Source organism: Echinops telfairi, unplaced genomic scaffold, assembly GCF_000313985.2.
Source record: "Echinops telfairi isolate 266 unplaced genomic scaffold, ASM31398v2 ScPeMD7_23;HRSCAF=83, whole genome shotgun sequence".
In the NCBI taxonomy this organism is placed as follows: Eukaryota; Metazoa; Chordata; class Mammalia; order Afrosoricida; family Tenrecidae; genus Echinops; species Echinops telfairi.
Window position 1 is genome coordinate 71,426,221 of NW_022103920.1, and position 1,593 is coordinate 71,427,813.

General features: G+C 38.4%; 1 protein-coding gene across 4 annotated transcripts in view; it reads right to left on the reverse strand.

The window, feature by feature from the left end:
- The window catches only part of DGKB (diacylglycerol kinase beta), a 788,541-nt gene that overhangs the window by 459,462 nt on the left and 327,486 nt on the right, over positions 1-1,593 (reverse strand). For all 4 annotated transcript variants that reach the window (XM_045288861.1, XM_045288860.1, XM_045288859.1 and 1 more), the window contains one exon: positions 874-963. In XM_045288861.1, coding sequence (XP_045144796.1) covers positions 874-963 — 90 coding nt within the window. The remainder of the gene's footprint in view (positions 1-873; positions 964-1,593) is intronic.

Here is a 1,593-nt window from a genome sequence, read left to right on the forward strand (position 1 = left end):
AGCACATATGGAAACATTCAAAATTTACATCAAGGAATAATATATTTAGCAAGCCATTGAATTTTAAATGTGAATAGATTGCTCACCCTGATCCAGGCATTTTTAGTTTATGGAACAGATTAAACACATTCCCATCTCTTGGTCCCATGAACTTCATATGTCCTTTGTCTCTAAGTCTTCCTTCTGTTTGTACATGGCTCTCTCATTATTCAATCATTGGGATTCACCTTATTTATTATGTCCTTGTGGGGGGGGGAGTCCTTCATTACTTTAGTCACCTGTTTGCTTAGTGCAAAGTGGAATGCTAGAGTTTACATATGACTTTATGACTCATCAGAATTTAAGGTACCTTTTGAACACAGACTCTGTATTTCTGTTCTGATCTTTATATTATATCTCAAGTACTTAGGAAAACTCCAGCTATGAGACAAGTGTCAAAAACTAATTTTTACTTAATTGACATACACCTGGATGAGCTATTTATTAATCTTCTATTTTTTGCCTGTTATTTTTCACACAATGCATCCAATAAATGTCTGAGAATTTACCAGTTGATGTCCAGCCAACAGTGACTAATAGCAATCCATGCTAATCCATGTCATTTCATTTTCTAGTTGGAAAGTAAGTCGAGAAGCTTAGAAACTATCCTGCCCAGGGCAAGATCCTCAGTCCAACACTCACACTCCATCTCCTTGTTCATTACTGGTTCCTGTCCCCAGACTATTGTTATAAATAATGTACTAGATATCTGAAAGTAGTGATATTTCCTGAACACGTGGAGGTTATCAAGCAGTGAAGAAACGGGGGTGGGGAGGGGACTGGGGAGAGGCTAGCATTGAGTGTCTGCTTTTTCTTGGTTTTGCACTGTTTTACCTCCTCCCCAGCGCAGGCATCTTGCTAGATCGTTGCCGGTCCCAAGAGGAAGAATAGCCACTGGGGGATGCTTGACAACATTAGCCTTTTCTGTGGAATAAAAAAAAAATTTACAATGTTGTACAAAGATGGAGCAACAGTAAAAGGATAGATTATAATCAAACTATTACATTAATTGCTTATAAACAAAAATATATTGTCTGATTATGCATTTTATGAATATATTTATGTGTATTTGTAGCAATTTCTGAAACACAATGTTAATATCGACAAATAATAACACAGATGCTATCAGAGAACAGAATAGGCTTCTATGTGAAGTACTTTTGGAAGAGTGATTCTAGGTACATTTTACTTTAAGTAATAAAACTTTCTGCAAACAGTTGTATTCTGCACAGGAGTCACGTGTGAACAATGTCTTTGCATTGTTCCCTCCCTGACACTGCTTTGTGTTGGGGGACACAGCGCACAGCATCAGAGCGGGGCAATTCCAAGGCGAGCAGCTTTCTCTAAGCTTAAACTTCCCACAACACAGTGATTTGGGCTCAGAGTGGTCAAATCTCTGCCACCGAACTTCCATATGCTTTTGTGTGAGCCATCACACATCTTGAACGGATCTCACCATGTGTATTACATGACTTATTTTTTCCTTCTTTCTCCACCCCTCAAAGTTACTATGTGTATGTGTGTAAGGATGGGGAAGGGAATGGTACAGGGTAA